At 42.3% G+C, this 21,517-nt stretch overlaps 3 protein-coding genes across 9 annotated transcripts; 1 reads left to right on the forward strand and 2 right to left on the reverse strand.

Moving 5' to 3' along the window:
• Positions 1–386: 386 nt before the first annotated feature.
• atxn7l3b (ataxin 7 like 3b) lies at positions 387–7,920 on the reverse strand. 7 transcript variants are annotated; one of them, XM_079492939.1, is made up of 9 exons: positions 7,765–7,920; positions 7,134–7,192; positions 6,773–6,896; positions 6,455–6,587; positions 5,152–5,323; positions 3,357–3,457; positions 3,228–3,250; positions 2,818–2,863; positions 387–1,404 (listed from the first exon to the last, which is right to left on the reverse strand). In XM_079492939.1, the coding sequence occupies exons 3-9, from the start codon at positions 6,821–6,823 to the stop codon at positions 1,325–1,327; spliced, it is 606 nt and encodes a 201-aa protein (XP_079349065.1). In that variant the 5' UTR covers positions 6,824–6,896; positions 7,134–7,192; positions 7,765–7,920; the 3' UTR covers positions 387–1,324. The 7 variants fall into 7 exon arrangements, with proteins under 7 accessions (XP_079349065.1, XP_079349063.1, XP_079349064.1 ...); XM_079492937.1 differs by having other exon boundaries at positions 3,336–3,457; XM_079492938.1 differs by having other exon boundaries at positions 2,815–2,863; positions 7,765–7,919.
• An 80-nt stretch (positions 7,921–8,000) lies between these two features.
• On the reverse strand, positions 8,001–19,170 carry LOC306915549 (nucleolar transcription factor 1-like). The gene is made up of 15 exons (XM_079492932.1): positions 18,804–19,170; positions 17,431–17,606; positions 17,027–17,107; positions 16,264–16,419; positions 14,868–14,932; positions 13,615–13,648; positions 13,231–13,286; positions 12,608–12,749; positions 12,245–12,304; positions 12,050–12,102; positions 10,236–10,425; positions 10,052–10,099; positions 9,857–9,961; positions 9,318–9,377; positions 8,001–9,103 (listed from the first exon to the last, which is right to left on the reverse strand). The coding sequence occupies exons 1-15, from the start codon at positions 18,865–18,867 to the stop codon at positions 9,050–9,052; spliced, it is 1,344 nt and encodes a 447-aa protein (XP_079349058.1). The 5' UTR covers positions 18,868–19,170; the 3' UTR covers positions 8,001–9,049.
• A 437-nt stretch (positions 19,171–19,607) lies between these two features.
• Positions 19,608–20,762, forward strand: LOC306915068 (beta-1,4-galactosyltransferase 6-like; the record flags this gene model as incomplete). Its single annotated transcript, XM_079492314.1, has 1 exon — positions 19,608–20,762. One exon carries the CDS (start codon positions 19,608–19,610, stop codon positions 20,760–20,762), a length of 1,155 nt encoding a protein of 384 aa, XP_079348440.1.
• Positions 20,763–21,517: the final 755 nt, after the last annotated feature.

Genomic DNA, 21,517 nt, shown 5'->3' on the forward strand with positions numbered 1-21,517 from the left:
TGATCAATTATTTCAAGTCATTTTGCTTTCAAAATCCTGCCATCTCATGTCCCTTTATTGTCTCCCTAGGCCTAGACTATGCCCCCCATAGATATAGATAGCTAGTGTGTGTGTGAGTGATATTACCATTATGATTGTCAATCGTCATCACTATCATTATTAAACGGCCTGTATGACCTGCAATATCTGACCCTAATCCAATAGCCCCCTCTAGTGGCAAACTGCTCTGTAGGCCTTGCAGGTAAATTTGCTTAGTTGTTAATTATGGAAGTAATTCGGATGAGGTACTGAGGCTCATTGCTCTCACTGGTTAAACAGGAATCTACACTCGCTGTACATAACATGCACACAAATTTGCATTGAGTTGAATTAATAGCACACCATAGCACAGGTAACAAATCATTTATTATGCTAGACAGATGAACACAACTGAGCCAGGATAGCAGCAATTCAACTATTGGAATATTTACACTATCACATCACACCGAGGATACATGTAACCCTTTACAATGTAAACACAAGATACAAAGACATTTTTGAATGCTAGAAAACAAGCCCAACGATCCACTGAAAAATTAAACTATATAAACCCGCTTTTCTTAGCAAATACCTGCTTGTAGAGTAAGGTGGGTTTGTTTGCTGAGGGTTTCAAAAGAAATGTGTTTCCACAGGTGAACAACAACTGATAGTTCCTTCTCATGTACACTGTATTAATGAATGAATTAATTGGCTGGAGTCAAGATATTGACTGGATGAATGAGAAAATAAAAGACCAACCATTACTCATGATTGTCTGTAATGTGACCACTTATCATAATTCTGTCATTAAAAAGAGACCTGAAATTGTGAGAAAATTAAAGTTGACATAATTCCTAATTACTCTATGTGAACGCTTAACATGATTAGCTCTTTCATCAGCTGCCACCATGTGGCCACTGTTTGTCTTCCACCTACATCAGTCTCTGTGCAGTGAAAAACTCTATGTCGCTATTCTTTTATTTTGGACTCCAGCAAATAATATACATAACAAAATGAATTGTAAAGAGAAAAAAAAACAATGAGTGTTGGTACAATTAGTTTGTGAAAACAACAAAATGCGTCAAGTATACTGTGGAAGGTCTGGACTGCTTCTGCAGAACCGCAAACACCGTAGATGTAGATGTCACCTAAAACATCAATGTCCATCCATTTAACAAAATAATAATAAAGAGTGAAGTGCTATTGGTCTTCCCCTTTCTGTGTGTGTGTGTGTGTGTGTGTGTGTGTGTGTGTGTGTGTCAACATACAAATGTGACAGTTTTGTGCGCTTGTGGGAGTTGGTGTGTTACTGGGGGAACGCTTCATCTTTCATCAGCATACGTGGGCTCTCCTGGTTTTCCATACGCCGTCTGGGGCCCATCATGCCTTGGGGGGGGGGGGGGGGGGGGGTACAAATGACTTATTATGACTTCTAGAGACCGAGTACATTCAGTCTCTACCTGACCTGATCAACTACTATATAGACGATCAATGATGAAGCTCAATTCATACTCCCAGTCCCCCACCACATGACAGTGTTGCTTGCTGAAAAGAACCGTCTTTCAAGCCAACAACGCTTCACAAATTGCTTGTTTGGTTCAATCAGTGATTTTCAGCAAGTGACACTATCATAATACAGAGTATAAATTAGGCTTAAAACACATCAAACAAGTCAAAGCAATAATAATAGTCACAACAGCATAATAGTGTGATAATGTGACAGGAATGAAGTGAAGGTTATTTGCAGTCAGGATGTTGGGCCTCACATTTGCCCAAATGCAATCAAACCCAGGCCTTATTATTAAAAAAAAAAAGGGACAATATCTCAGCATCCATCATTGTCTCTGAAACACCACTAAAGTCACTGGTCACATCTCTGAATGTGAAACTACAATCCTTACTTCAAGCTGTTATTAGCTACTACCTTCAGTGGCTGTGACACTGTCCTTGTTTTGCTGTGTTTATGGAACAACAGCACTCTTGCCTTCAGAAATACTGAATCAGGTTAATGTAATGGCAACCACAGAATGCATGGGTACACCAGACTGATTCTTGCCCATTACATGTATACATTATAGGAATTGTAGGAATACAAAGAAAGGCCAAAGCACACAGAAAGTGGAATTTTCTATATCAACATATATTATTGTAAATATTGATGTTTCTATAGACTAAGACAACCATCAACAATTAACTGAAATGTACATAAATAGCATAATATTGTTCCTTTAAACTGAAGTTTGTTTAAAGGAGCATTCAGTGATTTCACTTCATTCAAATATCAGTTATTTTTTCTTTTTTTTTTGGATAATCCTCCCTACCATAGAGTGTGCTGACCATATAAGGAGTTCCTCCCTGTCCCCAGTGAGCCCCTGGGGTCAAAAAACCCTAGTTTCAGTTTTGGTGGCGGGTGGCAAAGCCTTCATCCAATCAGGATGAGAGGGGCCTTCCTCCAATCATGATCGAGTGGGGGCACATGCTGTTGGCCTGTTGCACTTCCCCCCACTGTAGAGCGTGTGCATGTGCACATTGTGTTACCGGGCGGACCGGGTGGTTGTCCAAATCACCCAAATCACTGAATGCTCCTTTAAACTTGAACAAAGTATCAAATGGGTGGAGCATATTATAATGCATTATGGGGAAAAACTGCAAATATAACTTAAAATGCATTGTTGAACTGACATTGAAACAACACATTAAAAAGGTAATTAAAATAAGATCAAAATCAACCCTCTATTGTTGTACAAAACTACAGAGACGTCATCGTATATTAATGTGAAAGATAATTTAACTTACCACCACTCTTATGCTTAAATGATTTGGATCTTCTAGGTGAGTTTGGATTCTGAGGTAGGAAGAGAAGCGAACAGTTCAAATACTAAACAAAACAACGTGCAAACTGTTTTTTTGTGCAAACATTTAGAGGAATACAACATTGTTGTGCATTTAATATAGTTAGATTTATGGTGATTTTGAATTATAACCCTAAGACTTCCATGCACAAAATGTCTTGGTTGTCTATAGAAGGAATGGCATTATTCTTTCACACTCCGGCTTTGATGTGATGCTGGATACATGACAGGGCAAAGGATTTCATTCTGCAGTAAAGTGGGGCAACTAGATAAAGCTGTCATCGAAAGGCAATGCAACATTCCCCAGATCAAAGGACACACTGTGCCAACAGGCTTTTTCAGTGAACATGACAGTACCTTGTCAGATTTCCTTTTCTTGGCTGTAAAAGAAACACCATAAGTTTAGATTTCGGCAACAGAGATATGGATGATATACACATGAAAGAAAAAAAGAAAAGGTGTTACCTTTGTTGGTGTTGGCATTACCTTTCTTTTCTGCACCATAAGACCAATCATTGTCATTAACGTCATCATTATCCTCTTGGTCACTCTCCGACTTATTGTTGGTGTTATTACCAGTGACTATTCTGTAGAGAGCAAGAGAGAGAGGAGAGGGGAGGTGACGCAATGACTCAGCAATAATCAGCTATAACATGATAAGGCATGATTATGATTTCAATTTTATGTTTTTTGTCTACAACTGCCACGTCCTGATTTTGAACATTCATATCTGAATTATATATAAATGATGCATGGCTCTATAACAGGCAAGTGCAACTGCAGCAATTTCCCTCTGCATGCTTTGACTATCAATCGCCGTCACGAAGTCAAACACGGACACAGCCGCAACAACAAATAAAATATACATTCATGAGGAGCAGTATACCTCTGCAACACTGCCAGTCGCATATCGTTGCTGTCAGGCAGAAAGCTTGTATCTCCATATTTTCAATGTTTTTTATCATAACGTAATGCACTACTTCGTCGCACAAGAGTGTCACACAAAAGTAGCTAAAATAACCGATCTACGAGTAATATGTGTCGCATTGTGATCTTGTAGATCAGCTATTTTCACTTTTTTATTTTTGAAACATGCTTACAGTGAAAGTGGATGAGGCTGTGGGTTTTATAGATATTTAACCAATAAAAGTATTTAAAAGAGATTGTGACTAAATGCATTGGATCCATTAGAATATCCCAGATAATTGATCTATCCATTATATAAACTAGAGCGGTACCGATTGGGCACTGACTTACTTGGAACGATGCAAGTTGGAAATGCATGGCTCACCCAGTTAATACTTGGGCAACAGAACGAGCAAGTACTGAGGTCGGCTGGACCGAAAGTGGTATGTATGTATGGTATGCATGGTTATAATTGGCTGTTGATGGTGACGTAATTAAGATATGTTTCAATGTTCGGTGGGTAAAAGGTAACGTACAGTATAGTAATAATAATAATAATAATAATAACACATTTTATTTATATAGCGCCTTTCAGGTCACCCAAGGTCGCCTAACAAAACAGAAAAGAAATACAATATAATAAAGCAAGTTTAAAATAAACACAAAGGCCTGTATGTATGTTTCGGTAAAAATGGTGGTCCCTTATTGGCTGTTGATGGTGACGTAACTAAGGTAGGTATAAGGTCAATAAAGGGTCTAAAGGATTCAGAACAGCAGTTGAATAGTTTTCACCTCGACAGAGTGCATTTCTAGTTATGTCTGTGTCCCTTTTATGCCCATATATAGAGTTCTTTGTCAGGCATGCCCAAATATGGAGTCTATGCAGATGTCAGAACAGCATTGTCGTGATGCGAGAACAGGCCAGCTCTATATATGGAGCCTGGGCAGGCAGGGGCCCTGTCCAGAGCCCAGGCAGAGGCCTTTTGTCAGTTTTGTGGTGGCTGTGGATAACCATGGGTTGACCGACTCCAACACCGGGCACTGCATTCCCTGTGGGGATGGAATGTGTGTGTCGAATTTGAAGTCAGTGGGGCGAACGGTTCTCAAGTTACATGGTGCATTTATAGATAGATATATGTTGGTCAGGCCTGGGCCGTGGCTCAGCGGTCCAGGCACCTTGGCTGGTAATCCAGTCTGGCAGTGTGCCACGGGTTCGACTCCCGATCCCGACGGCCTTTACTGCATGTCATCCCCCCATCTCTCTCCCCATTTCCTGTCAGCCTACTGTCTGTCCCTCCATACAAAATAAATAAAAATAAAGGCGAAAGCCACAAAAAAAAAAACTATTTCGATATATGTTGGTCTGCTGATGTACCTGCGGTTGGCTATGCGGCTACTGTTGCGTCCCATGCCCAAGCATTTCTCCAGGTGAGGAGCGAAGCGCGAGGCAGCGATGCTGCGGCTGCAGTTGGGACAAACACACTCCTTGTTCTTCCACTGGTTGTACACCTGGCCGAACACATCCACCCCTGGCTGGTCCACTATTTCTGGAGGTTTGAAAAGGATGGTGCAAAAGCATTCAAATACTACCCACCTCTCTCAACCTTGTAGCCACATCTTCTAACAAAATATTTTATATAGCTATACTATATTTATTTTCTTGTTTTTTTTCTCTTATATACAGGTTTAATGTTTGTCTTTAGTTCAACGTTTGTTTTGTAAGCGCCATTGACAATGAAGGGAAAGTGTACGTCATATTGTCTCTTTATTGTTAATGGCATTTAATGTTTGTGTTGGCACTGTTTGTTTTCCATCTTCAGTACATAATATATTAGCGCCCCTCACTTCACATGGGTGTGATTTTTTAAAACTATAGTGCAGTGAGCCAGGCAAGTTTGTTTCTGCAGCCTGCTACCTTTTTTGAGGGGCACTAGGCACTCCTATTCCCACTTGCCCAGCTTTGTGTGTACCAAATTTGAGATGATTTGATTGGCTGAGCACCTCCTATGCCCAGCTTTGTGTGTTTGTGGGCGGCAGTGGCTCAGGTGTAGAGCGCAGGTAGAGCTGGCTGGGAACCGTGAGGTTACCAGATGCTGATGTTTGACGCTAAGAGTGCCCCTCACTTCACACAAGTGTGATTTCCTCTTTTTGAGGGGCCCCTCCTATGCCCATCTGTGTGTCTGTGTGTACCACGGAATGTGATGATTTGATTGGCTGAGCACGGAATGTAATGATGTATGATGATAAGAGCCGCCCTGAAATCTATGATTACTATTAGTATTTTTCTTTTGCAGCCCTTAGCTGTTGTCCCATTTATTTGTATCTGTCCTGTTTCTTTCCTTACTGCTGAACTGCCACTGGTAACTTAATTTCCCCTGTGGGATCTATCTACGGTTTGTATATTGCTATGGCTAAGTGATGTCTCTACTTGCACCAGACTGAGGTACTAAGACTAATACATCTACAGGTATTTGATATTGTGATGTTATTTGACATTTTCCCCTGATTATCCTTTAGACTGCAATTTGTTGAAGCTTGTAAGGACAATAACTTCACCCACACACCTGTGGACTTGTGTTGTGACAACAAACTTGAAATAATACAGGCCATAAAGGGTGGTGGGAGTAATTAAATGCGCCCTTTAGATTAGCAGGCCCACGCAATGTCTTCACGCTTACCAAAGTCCCTCATGCTTTCTTGGTCCGTGTCATCCAGGAAGAAGTAGCCCTGTTTGACGGCCCTGTGGACCTCAAAGCACAGGCCCAGGCACGCATCCTCCACCAAGTCAGACAGGATGTCCTGAGCTAGACTCTGGCAGGCAGACAGCCAGTCGAGAGCCAGGGGAGGAAACATTTGGAAGTTATACCAACGACACTAGAACCGGGTTGAATCAACATTTAGGATCATTGCCATTACACAGTCAAAAAACATTGCGTTATTGTTGCACAACTTATGCCACTCATTCAATTTGTATGCAACAGCTCTGCACACTGTACCTCCAGTTTGCTGTTGTCCAGGCTGGACATTGAAACCTCCTCCATTTTCATTTGCCAGAACTACAAGATCAGCCAACACTGCTGTGGTCATGCTGTAGCGCAGCAAGCATTGGCCAAGACAGGGCTGAAGCAAGAGAATAGCAGATAGACAGTTAACATAATTGTAGCATAAACAAAATGGTCAGACAGTGTACACTCACTCATGGGGGTTCATTTAGCTGTAAGAGTACAAATGGGTAAACCCTTAGCCATTTGCGAGTGTGTACAAAATGGAACCAAATTGCATAATTGTACACTGTGTCATAACACTGAGGATTTTAGTGTGTAGGTGCGTGTGGTCTGTGAAACGTGATGTACTTACAAACTGCACGTTAAATACTGCGAGGAAGTGGATGCCAGACTCTCCACGTTTATAACCTTCTAATGACACAAAAGATGAGAAGTTAGATCGCCGTCACAGAACTGCATCATTTCTATCGAAACACACCAGCGGCGACATCGCACACAATTCACGATAAACAGTATGAAATCGGCGATGACTATATTGCTAATAATGTCTGATGACAAAAGTAGCTTAGCTAAAATCTTGCTAAACAAAACAAAGAGCATGGCCATTGATGGACAGGCTACATGAAACATATACGCCAAGAATAGACACACGTTAAAATGGCAACATACTGTATTGTGCGTGTAACCCTGCAAGCAAACAGGGATCCAAAACGATTTACTTAACGGTTTGAAATGTGTCCAACCGAGTCGTTCGTTACATTAAGAGATCAGTTACATTGTAGCAGATCAGTGAATTGGTTTTGTTTGACTCAAAGCTTGTCCAACACACAACCCAGTCGTACCACACTGCTGCACTGCGGCTGTTCGGACAACTCTCTCCCCACATCAAATGACGCTTATATCACTAGAGTCTAGATCCGAACAATCCACGAAATAACATTAAAAGGTCGCATTTCTGCAGATTGGTAATTGTGTTTATTTACCTAATTCGGCAAGCATCCATCTTTATACCAGAGTTCAGGCAGTAGCAATCGATCGCTACACGGGTCGGGGTTTATGCTGTAATGCTCCAGATCTCCTCAGTGAACTCCAGCAGTCAAGCGCATGCATTTGATCATCCAGACAGACTGCTCACGTGACCTGATATTCGTCCGCAGTAGCTTTTATTGTCATTACTTTGTATGGACTTGTATCACCTGAAAACGACTCATTCAACTAATCACACCATACAAGAAATTATTACAAAAGCCAGCCTTTGTTTATTAAGAAGATCATACAAATGTACATTTGGATATACTAAAACAAAAACAAAAAAAAAGTTCCACATTCAGTATATTTATAATACATCTGAAACAAATGAAAGTAATTTCACAAACATAAAACGGCTTGATAGATCAAGCAATAATCATGGCACATTTCATTTCTCATACGGTCACTAAACCCAAATAACGGATTTTTAACTAAAATATATTTTTTTGCCTGTGAAGAACATATAACCTAAATAAAATTACTTTTTAAATTGGACAATGGCCACTTGAAAATCTTGAATATTTTTGCACCCATCTCACCTGATCACTTAACACCGTTAACACGGCGCCCACCAAACTTGAAAAATGCTGTCTTTTGTTTTTATACTAACTAGAGCGGTGCCCAACGGGCACCGAGTGCCTACTTGGAACAATGAAAGTTGGCGACACTAGCGTTGACTCCCATTGTAACAATGGAATGCGGAAGTGCTCATTCTATCTCAATGAGATAGTTCCAATGTTTGGAACTATAGCCCATAGCACCCTGCTTTGTGGCGAGATCAAACCGTGTCACGACTCTCTTACTTCTGGAAATGCCATGCCCCACCCAGTTGTTATGTCTGTGTCCCATTTATGCCCATATGTGGAGTTCTTTGTCAGGCATGCCCAATAATGGAGTCTATGCAGATATCAGATATCATTCTTATGTTAGAACAGGCCAGCTCCTTATATGGAGATATAGGGGTGATCAGGTCCAGAGCCCGGGCAGAAGCTTTTGTGCTGGTTCTGGACCAACCGGATATCCGAGGGGGGTGAATGGATATCCACCAAGTCTCTGTGTGTCTGTAGTACGTACGTACGACAGACACACAGAGACTTGGTGTCATTTATAGATAGATATTTGTTTAGGCCTACGGTATATTAATGTTATATCATTCATGGGCACTAATGTAGATGATGGAGACGAAGAACAGCACTTCTGAACAGTTGGGGCGAAGGGATCTCCATCATGTCCGTTATGTTAGCAGGCCTCAAACATCATCCCATCCTCTTCCTCCTCCTCATCATCCTCATCCTATGTATCAACAGAACCAACATTATTGATCATAAAAAAAACAATGGAATCAATATAAATGAGACCCTGCTTCTCGGTTATTTGATTAGCCTTAAGATTAAGTTGGTTATTGATTTTAAGTGTCAGTTTCTATATACAGGTACGTATGTTCGGATGTTTTTCCAGCCCTATAATGGAAGGTTGCAAAATGGAGGCAGTATTTTAATATTCTAACCTCGGTTGACTCATAATCTTCATCGTCACTGCTGCAGCTGTAGTCCTCATCTTCAGAATCCTATGAGAGATGTGTTGTGGTGAATTGTGGTGCAGAATTGCAAAAAGATGACAATACAATACCTGTTGTCAGAGTACTCGCTGTACCCGTTACCACAGTACTACAGTTAACAGACATCCGCCATTTTTTGGTTCTTGACAACCGTTTGTCATCACACCACGGCAAGTTTGAAGTAAATTGGTCGAATGGGATGTGATGGGAGATGCATGGTCTTGGTCTTGACACGTCAAAAGCCACGTCTGTTAACGACTCTAAAGTACCAAAATCGTGGCATAATTCCTTACATTATTCATGTGGATCCCCATTGACACATCCACTGATTGACACATTCACATACCGATTGGTCTGATTAAGCCCTTCGTGTATTGATTAGGGAGCAGCATTATACTGTGTGCGGACATGACCTGTCTTTCCTTAAATGTTTTTTGGACATGCACTACGGCTGAAGAGTGTTGTCCTACTACATATTTTCAACTTACAGATGGTATGTTCAAGTTCTCGTTTTCAGCTTTTTCGGGAACCCTTTTTTTTCTGGGTCTGCTTTTCCTCATTGCCTCTATGTCCAAGTCAATGATTTCACAATTCTGCAAAAAAGAAGTGAAAAGAAAATTTAAAGAAATTACTTCTTGAAAACCATTGCAAACAACAGTATCATGAAGTGCTAGTAATTTTACCTGGGGTTTAAGTTTGCGGTACTCAGTCTTCTTCTCAGGTGACAATTTCTGAAAAATGGTGTAAGTAAAAGATCAGAAAAGGCTGATAAAGATGTAGCTCTATCTACAAGCTTGTAGATAAACTATATTTTGCAATTTGACATACAACTAAGTATAAGTGGTTAATGTGGCTTGTATACAATACCTCGAACCATTTCTTCAGCTCCACAGTGTACTTCATGAAGCTGTCCGCAGCCATGTTGCGGTAGTGTGTCTTGTCAGTTAAACAGAGCGCCTGCCACAATGGACTAACCACACTTAATCGCTTTGTTATCTCTGGGACCTCAGCCTTCAGGAGGTCCATATGCTCTCTGCAGAACAATACATGGCCTGATCTGTGTGAGGGAAAGATGATTAAGATAAGATTAGGCAGGGGGGCACGGTGGCACAGTCGGTAGTGCTGTCGCCTCACAGCTAGAAGGTCCTGGGTTCGATTCCCACTGGGGATGCTGGGGGCGTGTTCTCTCCTCCGCGTCATCAGTGCCCATACCCGAGGCGGGGTTGGCGAAAGGGCCTTTCTGTGTGGAGTTTGCATGTTCTCCCCGTGTCCCCTAGGGTAGGTACCATCACAAAAACATGCAGTAATCCTGGTCTCTAAACTACCTCCCCCCTGGCCAGCCGGGGTGCCTGCTTGAGGGGAAAGGAACTGGTCGGAATAACGTGTTCCCTCCATGCGCTACGTCCGGCCTGGGAAACTCCCCCCTGCCAGGTGAAAAGAAGCAGCTTGGACTGCTCATGCATAGAAGGAAGCATGAGGACAGTCCGCTGCCCCCCCAGGTTGGCAGAGGAAGTGTAGCGCCCAGGATTACATTAGTTAATTGACACTGGGTGAAAAAATGGGTTGCAAAATCGTGGGATAAAAAAAAAGAAAACGATTAGATTAGGCGTACAACAAATCAATACCATATTTCCCCAAATAGTAGCCAGGTAGCAAATAGCCACCGGGAACCTAATAGCCACCGGGGGGTTTGACCCCATTTTGCGTATTAAACGTTGTGGTGATTATTAGGGCTTCGCTCACATAGTCACGTAGTTTTGACGAGACAAGCTTGCTCCATGGGGGGAGGAGGGCTGCCCTGTTAAGGCATCATTTAAAAAAATAAACAAAAAATAAACAGAAAAGGGGAGATATTTACAAAAAATTGGTCCGCGACCCAAACATGGGTCCCGACCCACTGTTTGGGGAACAGTGCTCTACATGTGCTGTACATCCCAGTAGATTATGATTTTATTTATCTATTACTTAATTTACTCTTTTGTGTCACATGACTAAGTAAGTAGGTAGGAGTGGATTATTATCAATATCAGTTGAGAATGAGGGGGTCAATCATTTTTTCAATGCGATAGACCCCTTGGGAGTGCAACGCCTACCGCAGTGCTTACCGCACAATTTACCGGTAGTTACCCAAGCCGTGCTACTCGTGTTAACAGTTTGACTGCGGGATTAAATAATCATATTCCCCAAGGTTAGTTTTTCACTAACCTTTGAAGAACCACTCCGCCGACATCATCGTACTGTTTAATGAAAATCCGGTGTGATCGCTTGTCATCGAATAATCCGAATTGCTGATTTACAACAAAGATTGGAGGAGGAACGCTCCCGTTGCGCGCCACTATTGCAATAGGAATGCATTGGGCCTCAATTTCCCAGAAGCCTTGGCAAGCCAGTGAAACTGATCTTTTTTCCGGTGACGTCATCCGAACGCGTCACATATCCCACATTTCACACAATGAAAACATAACTTGTGAACGGGAGGGAAGCTGTTCTTTATCAATTACCGTGTGTAACTCGTGAATGGGAGGGAAAGTGTTAAGTTGGCGGTGCCCGGGATCGAACCCATGAACCTGCATCAAAGGAAAGTGCTATACTGACTGACCTAGCCCGACACAAAGGAGCCAAGTATAAATCAGGCTTCAGGAAGCATTTTAAATGCTCCGATATGATTCAGTTATACTCACTGAGTCGGCTTCTTGGGTTCATTTGGGAACTTTTCTGCAAGCATGACAGAGTTCTGTAAGAGCAACAGAAATGTTTGAGAAATGAATTTGAAGCAACAGAGCAGTATTAGTAGGGCATTAAAGGCAAGCACACAAGTCAGTTTCAGATTTGTAATGTAAAAGTGAAAACCGGCAGATGAGAGGATGCTTTTTTACCTCATTTGTCTTAACTCTCCAGCCCTCAGCGCTTATATCCTGCTGGTATTCATTCTTCATCTAAAAAGAAAGTAAGCAGTAATACATTCAGAGTTATACGCTATGTGATGATGAATTGGAATAAAGGTCAAGATGTGAAATGAGTAACCTGCTTTATTGTGCTTTCTCTGTATGTGTTTGATATGGTTTCACACACTGTGGGATCGGGATCCAAGCAAAATGAGGAACTGTCTAAATTATCCAATTTTCCATCTCACAACAAGACGCTGTACAACATGTTGTGAGCTTTGAGATTGGCTATTTTCGCTATTAATTAAAAATAAATTAAAAGCAAATATTCAAATTGGGGTACTTGGCACAAACCTGTCGGAAGCGCTGTTGATACTGGGCTTTCGTTAACTTATCCAGCGCTCGCCAGCGCTCGCCACACACAACAATGAAATTTGAGTTGGTGATGCCCTTCCTGGCAGCCCACTGATCCTTACAGAAGAGGGTGTAGCTATTGCTAAACCCACACAAATGGAAATGTTGAGTTATCTATTATCAGATAAAATATGAATTCACAATCAACAGAAATGGACAGAGTAAACACTTTTGTTGACAGTGGTGTTAGTACACTTTAATTCTGTGACACAGTGAATGCTACAAAGATTTGGCTAACCCAGATGTTCTCAATCTATGGATCGGGACCTCAAGTGGGGTCAAGGGAAGGTGACAGTGCGCAACTGAAAAAAATGGAAAAAATAAGGTACACTACTAGACATGCAGAGTCCCTGTGGATGCTACAGCGCAAGGGCTCATAGGCCAGTGCTCTTGGCTATTAATTAAAATATACAAAGAATTACTGCTATTTTTCAACAGATTAATGGATACATGGAATACATGGAAACTCTCAGAAACTTGATTCTGCAAAAAAATAGCGATTACCTCAAATAATTGAAATGTATGTCAAATAATTGCGACCAGGCAATGATACAATGACTTACGGAGGAGGTTTGACAGGCACAGGCGTGGTTGGTTTAGTTGCCTCCTGATCTTCAGGCTGTTGATGAGCAATTCAATATCAAATTATTATACATCCAGGGAGACAACTTGGGAGCAATTATGAACATTCATGTGTTAAGCCTGAGTACTGTATCTTATGAGTGTTGTGAGCTTGTACTGTGCGGAACACCAACGTATGCTGGTGTATAAATTAGGCATTATAGATTATAGAAGATGTCCTGACTTGAGAATGATCATCTCATGTATTCCAAGTTGCTCTATTGAAATGTCCACTGAAGTTTTAACCAATATGAATCCGATCATAAAAATACGTACATTTAAACAAGTGATGATGACTGTCATACACATACACATGTTTCACTTACAGCACTCTTTTTCTCTTTACTGTAGTACTGCCTCCTGAAAGATAAAAGCTTTGAATGAGATGAGATGTACTTTATTATCCCCGCAGGGAAATTGATACGCTACAGCAGCATAATGTAAAATGTAAAAATACACAACAGACAAACAGAACACATTGGACACAACTGGACATAATCACAACAAGACCACAGACTTCAGACACAGGACCATAAGCATTGGGGGAGAAAGTTTGTATGTGTTGTATAGTCGGGTGCAGTACTTAGTTTAGACAGTATTTGGTTTAGACTAGTCATTGGTTAGACCAGTCATTAGTCCTACAACTACAACCTATCTCAAACCCTCACCCTAAACCCAACCTCCCATGGGGCAGCACACCTAAACCTAACCTTAACCCATGTCTAACCAATGACTAGTCTAAACTAAGTATGCACCCCGTATAGTCTGATGGCGGTTTGCAGAAAGGAGAGTCTATACCGCTCTGTGTTCATTCTCGGAGGGAAGGTGAGGCTATGGCTAAAGGTGCTAACTCTGTCCTGTAAGTCACCATAGAGTGGATGGGAGGTGTTAGCCAGCATGGAGATCAGTTTGTCCCCAATTCTCCACTCTGCGACTGACTGCAGCCCCTCCATCCTGAGGCCCACCACAGAACTGGCCTTCTTTGTGATCTTGTTGAGCTTGTTCAGCTCCCAGGCCTTAATACCCCCATACCACCCCAGCATACCACTGCATAAAATAGAATGCTGGCTACCACGGACTGATAGAACATTTTCAGTAGCCTGCTACACACATTAAAGGACTTGAGCCTCCTCAGGAGGTACAGTCTGCTCTGTCCCTTTTTGTAGACAGCCTCCGTGTTGTCTCTCCTATCCAGGTGTTTGTTCAGGTGGACACGAGGAACTTGTAGGAGTCCACAATTTCAACCTCTTCCCCCTGGATGGTGATGGGTACTGGGGTCGTCCTTTTGCTCCGCCTTGTGTCTATCACCAGCCCTTTGGTCTTCTTGATGTTGAGAAGAAGGTGATTTTGTTCAGCCCAGCTGATGAAGTTCTCCACCACACCTCTGTACTCTGTGTCATTGTCCTCAGTGATACAACCCACAATGGAGAAGTCATCCGTGAACTGAATGAATGTGCATAACCTACAAGACTACACAACACGATCCTGAGTGTTGTACCTCACAAATTGGCATAGAAAGATAGAATGAAGAACACAGACAGACAGAAAGCACTGCAACACCGACAAGACATTTGTTTACCTGAAAAGCTTCAGCTTGTCTTCATATTCTTCGCTGTAACGTTTAAATTTATTTATATATTTCTCCTATGGTCAAAAATAGAAAATAAAAGGTTTTAATGCCCTAGTTAAAAATCCTAGAGAATATAGAGCAGTGTTTATACAGGTATTAGTAAAGAGTGACACATTAAGTGGAGTAACATTTGGACAAGGTTGTGAGCATCCAATAATATTGGATGCGACACAAATTTTGATTGAGCTTTTCTAGTGGTGTCAATATGATATGATGCGAGATATGCCACATTAGCCTACTGACAACCATACAGTGTTGTCCCTGAACGCATTCAAAGAACGATTGTTCACGAACACGTTCATATTTTGGGTGAACATGAACTGAACTGTACTGTATCACGTCATTGTGAACGCGTTCATTTCTGGCGTGTGTGAACGTCACTTTCTCACGTTCAACTTCGTTCAAGAGTGAGTGTTTCCATAGAGCCTTCCAGAGGAAATCCCCGGCGCTAAAACACACCAATAAGTCCTTATCCGACACAAATTAACTAATCTTTCTCAGCCATACAATTTCACTGGAGCGCGCAACTGCTGATCCTGTCATGCAGGCAGACAGCAGACACAGAACATCCCGACCCAACCCAAACACTGAGGAAACTTGTTGTTTGATTAAACATAATGTGCTACGAAAAATAGCTTCCAATAGCTTGTTAATTTTGCGTCGAGGAGGTATGTGTCCATATCACGGCCAACGAAGACATCTCCCTCCCACAGTGAGTGAAGCACAGTAATGCCCGATTTATTCTTCGTCGTACGTGTTCCGTGCTGAAAATAGCTGATCTACTGTACAAGCTCACAACGCCACGCACTGTGAGCTTGCAGCTATTTTCAGCACGCAGAGATATGCAGGCTGTGAGAACCAAGAACATTCAGAAACGTTTGCCTTCACAATAAAAGCATGCAGCTTTCACAAGTTGGCCCATAAAGACAAGAACAAGGATTAAGAATTTGGTGGCATTTCACATTGCAAAAGAGCAGAATTAATTTGGATAATGGTAATGGAGATATTGTAAAAGTTGTCACTTAATTCCCAATAGGAATTGTATATGGGCTGTGGCAATAATGTTGAAAAAAAAGAACTATAAAAGTTCATTTTTTTGGAACCATGAACTCTGGTTCAAAATTTGTAATGATGAACTATGAACTGAACAAGTTAATTTTTAAATTTTTGAACTGTGAACTGAACTAGTTCATAAAAAAGAGCTTTCCCAACACTGACCATACACAAACACATTCTCACTTTCCAACTAATGAAGTCATGTCGCGCCTGTCGGATGCAATGCCAGCTCAAAACCTTAAAAAAAATCTCTAGCATTACCCTCTTCACCTTATAAAAAAAATCGTACCTTTTTGTCTGGTGGAAGCCGTTTGTACTTTTTATTCACTTTCTTCATTAGCTCACTGAATTTTAGGTGTGGGAATTTCTTCTTAAAGCTGGCCTGTTTCTCCTGAAAAAAGATGCTGTTCGGAGGCATGGGTTTCTTTGGGTAGCAAGGATGTATCTGCAGAAGAGGGCATAAATGTACAGAATCTGTGTGGTATTCACAAAACTTATTCTGGATATTCCCCATCATACAAAAGTAAAGGTGGTTGCACACTGGGCGCGTTTTTCGGAAAACCGATGGAGAAACACCGCTAAAAATCCGAAAAACGTGCTCGGTGTGTGGGGACCTTAAGGCATATTATTTTTGCATGTTACGTTGTATAATGGATCACTGCAATGTCTTCAGTGTGCTAGAGCTAGAACAGTGGTTCTCAAACTGTTCTGTGTCAAGGACACTCAAATGTATAGTATTTAGCCATGTACACGCCCTTCTGAAGAGATTTTATTTTCACAATTTCCCTCGATTTTTCTAAATGCTTCAAAAATAGCTAATTCACAAACAGTGCATCAGTCGCAGTCGCATCATGATGGGTTGTAACTAAACTTGGATATCTGCTAGTTTCGCATATCCAAAATATAAAATGGTTAAAGTGGCTAGACTGCTCCTCATTTAGCTGGGGATCCCTTTGAGAACCACTGTGCTAGAGGACATTGACCATGACTTTTAGTTGTCGGCTTTGCGAGACAAGCACTCAGTTACTTATTCTCAGTGATATTTTCCTTACCTTAAAGTTCTTGGTATTATGATTACTTATGGCGTCCTGTGCTTCGTCAATGAGGTCTGGGAGTGTTCGAACCTTGCGCATCTAAATATTTGAAAAATAGTAGTAGGACACACACACACACACACACACACACACACACACACACACACACACACACACACACACACACAGTACATGAATTTTAGATAACCAATATTGGTAGCCAGATGTATCTGCAGTATGTATCAGGGATTCTGGGTAATATATCTTTTTTAACATTCTAAGCAATGTCATGGTTTCAAAACATTGTGCGAAATTGATACCCATTTATAAGACTGATTCCCAAGTCAGAATATCGTTTAACTAATTTTGAAGTGGCTACTAGTCACACTCATTTAAACAACATGGAACAAAGTGTTGCTTACCTTCTGTGAAATCTGTTTCCACTTATTTTTGCATTCTTCAGGAGAGTATGGATGAAAAGCCACGAGGCTCCAATCCAGCCTCATCTGTGCCTGGTTGTATGCAGACTTTCGGTAGACACCAGCGATGTTCTCTTTAATGGCATTCAGGAGCCTCTCGAGGTCTTCTGTGCTCCAGTCTATGTTCAAAGAATGGACAAGATGAATACTGGACAACTCACCCCGGTGAGTTGTCTTCACTTTCTGACATGGCGGGGTGAGTTGTCTGTACTTTCCGCTGGGGCAAGTTGGGCGAGTTGGTAAAGGGAAAAGACGGACAACTCATCCCGGTGAGTTGTCTTTGCGGGGTCCGGGGTGAGACGGTGAGTTGTCTGTACTTTCCGTGGTAGGATCGTTTGGGGATAATGTTTGCGCTTCAAAGGCAGAGTCTCACAGCTGTACAAAGTTGCTAATAGAAGACTGCACTCCCAACGAACACAGTTCTAATAGGCCTACTTACTGACTGAATGACATCTGAATAGCAAAGCAATATTGACACCCCCCCAACAACGATGATGATGGCTACTGCTAGTTATATATTAGCATGTGAGAAAGTACAAGTGACCTTATATAACCATTCAGCCATCTTGAGTAAACAAATTAGGAGGGGTCCAGGTAATATTAACATATCTATGGCCAAGTTGCCAACACAGTTTTACATATTTCTTCAGAAGTTTAACACACACACACACACACACACACACACACACACACACACACACACACACACACACACATATAGAGAGAGAAATCAAGAACAGTGGATCTATGCCGTAATTCAGGAAGATAATGTTGAATGAATCTAGATTATCATTATTCAGTAAAGTATATAAAAGAGCTCAAATGGTACATATTCAGTCAGACAACTCACCCCGAAAGTGAAGACAACTCACCCCAAAAGTGCCCGAAAGTGAAGACAGCTCACCCCCGAAAGTGACAGACATCTCTCATCTCACCAGGGGTGAGATGTCTGGTGAGTTGTCCGGACTTTCGGGGTGAGATGTTCACTTGGAGGTGCAAAAAGGGTGAGTTGTCTTGTTACCGACAAGATGAGATGTACCATGTCATATGGAGCTCACCGTTTTGTTTATCCATGTCAAGGACCCCCAAATGAATATGTATTTGGCTGCAGACCCCAATTTTCTATTTGCAGATCAGTTCTCAGTTCCGGTCTAGAGCCAGCCTACTGGATCCGGTAATTATCATACACAAATGCATGCACTCACTAACTGTTTCCGTGTCCGCTCTAGTCCGGAACTCAGACTGTAACGCACAACAACAAAACAAGGCAACATGCAAACACAGCAACGTTCCAACCCAGTCAGGACGCCACATACCTTGTCCTTCTTCAGTCTCCATTTGAGAAACGTCAGCATCATTGTCGTCACTCATTGTCCTCATAGAACAAGTAAAGCAGTAGTGTGGTGAAGACTGGAACGGCCGCTGGGTTCCAAGTTATTTGAAGTTAAACTAAGCACGCTGACCCGGGGAGCTAGCGTGCTTTATCGCCCCCAAAACGTGGCGTTGCTGTTTAATAAACAGCAGGCAGACACCACGTTGAAATTCACACGATCAAGCCAAACTGGTGTGGAAGCAGAACAACTAATTATTGCTTGAATGTATCGATAAAACAGAACCCGGCGGGATGTAAACAAGAATGTCTCCACGTTTTGAAGGCGAGTGCCTGCTACTGCCCAAACAAGGAGGCGGAACCACTGACGTATCATATACGTATGTGTGACGTATCACGGCCGTATTTATAAAGAGGCAGTTGATTGTAAAACTCCTCTGTTCATCACATGAATGCTGTCAACTAGTGCAATTATTTATGTGAAGAAAAACATGACACCCAAATTGCATTTACCTACACAGATGGAGGAAACGAATATCATCAAATACCAAAACAGAACAATGTTTATAAGAGTGTGTACTGAGTAAGTACACACTTGAACAAGTGAACAAGTGAAGGAGGCAAGACCCAAGCTGTTCTCCAGCAATTCAATTCCGCTGTCAAAGGTATACTGAGTCCGAGTACACGCAGACACAGTTTGGACTGGATTGACTTGTTGGTGTCGTCAATTCAAGGGCCGTGTTTTTTAAAAGCGATTTCCATTGCCGAGAGGGGAGTTTTGACTGAGACAATGGTGAACCTATGTAGGACCCTGCTAAAAGTGTCCATCCGCTCATTTCTGGCCGTGATCCTGTTCTTCTTCCTATCCACTACGTGTATATACTTTGTTTACGCGGCTCCTGGAAAGGTTAATGAATACTTTTATGTGGGAAAGGCCTATGTCACCAGCATGTTGGGCGACCCAGATGTCAGCATCTCCACAGACTATCCAGACCCAGGGACATATCTACCCGTTAACTTCACCCAGGGCGAGAACCTCCCCTGTCCAGAGCGATTACTTTCTATGAAGGGTCCCATGGAAGTAAACATGTCAGAAATCTCTATGGAGGCCGTAGTGGCTAAGCATTTAGATATCCAGTTGGGGGGACACTGGAAACCACAGGACTGCAAGCCACGCTGGAAAGTGGCCATCCTAATCCCATTCAGAAAACGTCAAGAACAGTTGCCCATCCTGTTGGACCATCTCACCCCCATGTTGCAGAGACAGCGGCTGCAGTTTGCCTACTATGTCATTGAGCAGACAGGTAGCCAACCCTTCAACAGGGGCATGCTCTTTAACGTTGGCTTCCAGGAAGCCATGAAAGACCTGAATTGGGACTGCGTGATCTTCCACGATGTGGACCACCTCCCCGAAAACGACCGCAACTACTACGGCTGCGGCCAGATGCCACGCCACTTTGTTCACGCACTCGACAAATACAAGTACAAGCTACCCTACGACAAGTTCTTTGGCGGTGTGACTGGACTCACCACGGAGCAGTACCGTGAAATCAACGGTTTTCCCAATGCATACTGGGGGTGGGGAGGAGAGGACGACGACTTAATGAACAGGTTGATTTATGCTGGACTGGGGTTCACACGGCCGGAGGCGGAGATAGGGAGGTACACGTCAATTCCACACCACCATGTAGGAGAGAAGCAGTTCCTAGGGCGATGGCAGCTGTTGAGATATTCCAAAGAGAGGCAGTATGTGGAAGGCCTCAACAACCTTCACTACAGCCGTCCCGCCAACGTCTCCTACAGTAAGCTCTACACTAACGTCAGCGTGGACTTGCATCCCATCCCACTACTGAACTGTCGTGGCTGGTGGTGTGGAGGCAACACCATGAAAAAGCTGCCTGGAATCCTTACTTTGAAAAACCCCAAAGATATCCATATCCCCTAATCCCCCCAAAAAGAGGAAAGATGAAAAGGAAAAGGCAGTCTCTTAAAGATAACCCTTGATTGTATATGTGTCAAGTGAGCCTAGTTAATTGGCCAGTGGTGCCGAGCTATTGCCACCACTGCAGGATACAAATAGGCTGGTACCCCCCGGGTGATGATCCCCTTTTACAGCCCCGTTTCTGATTCTGTGTTTCATGTGCGTCTCTCTCTTTGTTCTTGGTCGAGTTGGATGCAGGACAGCCCAAATTAACTTTTATTGTCTGCTTGTGCCAGGCAAGTGAAATTGATGTTGATTCCTATGTGACACTTTAACGTGTTCTGTCTGAGACTGCCTGCAGGTTGGTTATAGGCCTACTGGGGAGAATTGTGGCTGTATTTCCAGCTGGTGATCGAGATGTGGAAGCATTGACAGCGGGGAGATCAGAGACTACCATTTGCTGTTATACCCTGTACTATTTTCTCTTATAACTACCTGCCCTAGTTTTTGTATGGAAACCCACTGATCCATTTGAATGTGTCAGGTGGAAATTAAGGGTCTCGGCTATAAAACGGACACATGCTTCTGGAAGTATGTGCCCCCTCTGCATTGAAGTTCATAATTTCTATATATTATATATATAGGGGGGATTACTTTCTCACGTTTGTCTGAGGATAATCTCACAAAGCACTGGACTGATCATCGCCAAAAAGTATTTTTTTCCCCACATACATTGCAGCCCCAAATATGCGGCCATTACATCATAGATACAACACGGG

The sequence above is a fragment of the Electrona antarctica genome, assembly GCF_951216825.1.
Source record: "Electrona antarctica genome assembly, chromosome: 22".
Lineage (NCBI taxonomy): Eukaryota > Metazoa > Chordata > Actinopteri > Myctophiformes > Myctophidae > Electrona > Electrona antarctica.

What these genes read in the sequence shown, in the direction of transcription:
- LOC306915549 (XM_079492932.1), bottom strand. Translation starts at nt 18,867, where the DNA reads ATGAGGACAATGAGTGACGACAATGATGCTGACGTTTCTCAAATGGAG. An exon ending in GTAAAGAGAAAAAGAGTGCT is followed by an intron (nt 13,287 to 13,614) that starts GTAAGTGAAACA and finishes GCTCATCAACAG; the next exon opens with CCTGAAGATCAGGAGGCAAC. An exon ending in ACCGCAAACTTAAACCCCAG is followed by an intron (nt 9,962 to 10,051) that starts GTAAAATTACTA and finishes TCTTTTTTGCAG; the next exon opens with AATTGTGAAATCATTGACTT.
- atxn7l3b (XM_079492933.1), bottom strand. Translation starts at nt 6,823, where the DNA reads ATGAAAATGGAGGAGGTTTCAATGTCCAGCCTGGACAACAGCAAACTG. An exon ending in AGAAAGCATGAGGGACTTTG is followed by an intron (nt 5,324 to 6,454) that starts GTAAGCGTGAAG and finishes TCAAACCTCCAG; the next exon opens with AAATAGTGGACCAGCCAGGG. An exon ending in AGAAAAGGAAATCTGACAAG is followed by an intron (nt 2,864 to 3,227) that starts GTACTGTCATGT and finishes TTCCTACCTCAG; the next exon opens with AATCCAAACTCACCTAGAAG.